Source organism: Leptidea sinapis, chromosome 12 (assembly GCF_905404315.1).
Source record: "Leptidea sinapis chromosome 12, ilLepSina1.1, whole genome shotgun sequence".
NCBI classification, from domain to species: Eukaryota; Metazoa; Arthropoda; class Insecta; order Lepidoptera; family Pieridae; genus Leptidea; species Leptidea sinapis.
The window spans coordinates 519-3,876 of NC_066276.1; the positions used below are offsets into that span (position 1 = coordinate 519).

The 3,358-nt window shown below is 60.8% G+C and overlaps 1 protein-coding gene across 1 annotated transcript; it reads right to left on the reverse strand.

The window, feature by feature from the left end:
- Positions 1-1,561: 1,561 nt before the first annotated feature.
- LOC126967307 (uncharacterized) lies at positions 1,562-3,043 on the reverse strand. Its single transcript, XM_050811771.1, has one exon. The coding sequence runs from the start codon at positions 3,041-3,043 to the stop codon at positions 1,562-1,564; it is 1,482 nt and encodes a 493-aa protein (XP_050667728.1).
- Positions 3,044-3,358: the final 315 nt, after the last annotated feature.

Below are 3,358 nucleotides of genomic sequence, written 5' to 3' on the forward strand. Positions count from 1 at the left end.
AGCTGCTTCCCAACCTCATCCAGCAGGACTATAGGTCGGTAAGCCGCTGGAGAATCAATTGGCCTACCCTCCTTTTTGATGAGGCATAGGCGTCCCTCCTTCCATACTTCCGGGAACCGCCCGACATTAAGACATTTGTCGAACAGTCCCCGGAGTTCCCCCTCGACATGTGGGAAGGCCAGGGCCAGGACACGGCCGTGGATACCGTCCGGGCCCGGAGCCTTCTTCCTTGTCTTGAGGCGATCAAGGCAGAGGCCCAGTTCCACATCTGTCACGCCCTGGACCTCCCCTGTCGCCTCTCCCACAACCTCCCCCTCCCGCATCCTGGGCGGGATCAGGTCCACTGCGGTGGGGAAGAGTCCCGTGACCACTTCCTCTACAAGCGCTGGCTCCAAGACCTCGGTGAGCGGAGCCCCCCCACCCTTCAGCTTGTTTCGAGCTGAATGGTAAGGGCGCCCCCACGGGTCCCTCTCCAGGCCATCGAGAAGGTCCTCATAGGCCTTCTCTTTAGCCTGCCTGATCGCAGACTGGAGAGCCCTCTTTCGGTCATAATATACCGTTCGAAGGCCCTCCATTACTTCAGGCGTATCGCCTCTCCGACGCCGACTCCGCAGATAGGCCCTACGGGCCCCTATGCTTTCGGTGCGTAGGACGGCTAGCTCCCGTGACCACCAGAAAACAGCCGTCCTGCGCGGGTCCCTCTTCCAACGTGGCATCGAAGAGTCTGAGAGGGACTTCATCGCCCTCTTAAAGTCAAGAGCCAGCGCTTCCACGTCGTCCGTCATAGCTGGGCCTCCGGGCCTCAGCCACGATCTTACGATCGCCGCCTCCTCGGCCAATTCCCGATCAAGGTGAGTAATCACCCATCTCGGGAAGGCCGAGTTCACCCCCTCCGGTGGGATCTCAGGAGCCGGGCAGCACCTAGATGTGAGGACCCCCAGTCGGATGTACCTATGGTCCGACAGGGTCTCCACATCCTCCACCACCCGCCAGCCAGTGACCCTGCACGACGCCTCAGGGGAGGCGAGGGTAATGTCAACTATCGATGCCCCCTGAGGCCTCACGCACGTCGCTACTCCCCCGGTGTTAAGAACGACGAGACCCAGCTCAGCCGCCCATGCTACCAAGGGAGCACCCCGCACTCCGGACATGGTGTCGCCCCAACTGCGTGAGCGACAGTTGAAGTCCCCCATGACCAATATGAGGCGGGACCTGGCCTTCCTGATGGCCGGCCCAAGGCAGCCCAGGAAGCCCTCAAACTCCCACAGAGGTCTGTTAGGAGAAAAATATACCCCCACCACTGTTAGAGGGCCCCAGTCTGCTACGACAAAGCCATCCCCCCTTTCCCGAGCTATCAGGGGCGGACCCCCTGACCGTGCAACAATTGCGACCAAGCCATGAGAGTCCGCCGCCCAATTACTTCTCTCGGGAGGACTATATGGCTCCGCCGCTACCGCCACATCCACACCCCACTCGGCCATTGACTGCAGGAATAAGTCCTGTGCCCCAGCCGAGTGATTAAGGTTCCCCTGAAGGAGCTCGAACAGTGTCGTACCGTCCATTACGACGACATTTGTTCAAGCTCCCCCTGAGGAGCAACCGTACCCTCCAGACTGGTGGGCGCGCTCGGTGCGCTCGGTTCCATGGACATGGCGGGGGCCGGCACCCCCGTTCTCGGTGTGTTCCTTTTAATTAGCGGGGGGTTGCACCTCCGCCCCCCCATGCGGTGTCCTGCGGGTGCCCCGGCATCGGCACAGACGTCGCACCTTGGCTCCTCGGTGCAACTTTGTGCAAGGTGCCCTGCCCCACCACAGCGGCAACATAGGCCGCTGCGGTCCTTTGCAGTGCACGTTGCACTGCCATGTCCGATGCCGTAGCACCGGAAGCACCGTAAAGGCCTAGCCTCAAGGAGGGTGACCCGTACGGTGCTCCATCCGATACAAAGGCGATCCTGCATGATCGCCTTTGCTGCTGTGGTGGGGCACTTTACTATCGTGCTGCCCATGGAGATACGCCCCGCACGCACATGTTCGCGGGGAACATTCCCCCTGGCAGCAACGGCCCCCACCACGTCATCTAGCGTCACGCTGTCTTCCAGCCCGCTGATCCGTATATCCACTGATTTCACAGGCCGGTTGACAGTCGCGATCCCTACTAATGCTCCCCGTATTTCCTCAGCAAGCCTATCAGCTTGCTGAGACCGCTCGGGCCCCCCAATTTCGAGAATTCGGCTTCCCAGGGCCGTTTTCCGCGTGCGGACCTCCTTCACCCCTATGTCCGCCAAGCTGACCCGCTGCTTAGCAGCGGTGAGTGCCCAAGCATACGTTGCTTCCCCCGCTACCGCATCCTTGGACAGGGTGATGACCACCGCTGCAGTTGAAGGTGGCCTTAGGCTCACCTTCGCTTTGGGCGATCCTGCCAGCCCATCTCCCTTTGTCGGCTTCACCGACTTCACCGGCTCCACTGGCTTGGTGGACTCAGTCGCACGTATCCGGCGGATTCCAGCCTGCGCCTGCGGAGCCGGATTAGCCGGCGCGGTCAACGTCGTGTTGACCGTTGTTGGAGCAGGCTGCGTCCTCTTCTTTTTTCCCCTCGCCGCCACCTTGGTCCACGAATCGGCTTGAGGATTTGCCGCTGGGACAGGGGGGCCCTGGGGAGCTTCCTCTCTAGTGCTCCGCTCGACCTGCCTGGTGGCAGCTGCCAGGGGCGGCCGGACCACCGGTGCCGGCAGCAACCGGTCTTCGATACCAGCCAGCTTGGCGTCCATCATCTCGCCGATGGTTCGCGCCAGGTCACCCTTCAGACCTTCGACCACCTTCTTGATGATGGCTGCCTCCGAGGATGGAGCCTCCGCCACCACTGTGTCCTCCACAGCCTTGCGTTCCGAGAACTCCCTGCGCATGGCCTTCAGGTCATTCTCAAGGTCGGTGACCCGCGCTCTCAGGCGATTGTTGTCGTTTGACAACCGCCGCGCTTCATCGCGGAGCTGCCGCGACTCCTCTTCTGCGGTCCTTGCCGTCAGGACCTCAACCATCTCCGCCATATCTTTGGCGGCAATCTTAAGGTCGCGCACGTAACCACCCTTCAGGTTGCCCGACTTTAAGGCGATGTCCAGGATCTTCTGGGATTTCGAACCCCGCCATCCTCTCCAGGTCCTTGCCTAGATTCTCATCCGAGATTCCAGGCTCGGCATCAAGCTCAACAGCAGCAGGCTTCCGGAAAGCCTAACTCCTGAGCTTCTTTTCCATCTCTCTCTCATATTCACTTTCCTTACCCGATAGTAAGGCTTTTTTGGCCTGAGCCAACCCTGTTGAGTGACCCGCAGCCTTCTTTTTGGCTTGCTTGGCCCTCCTCTCCA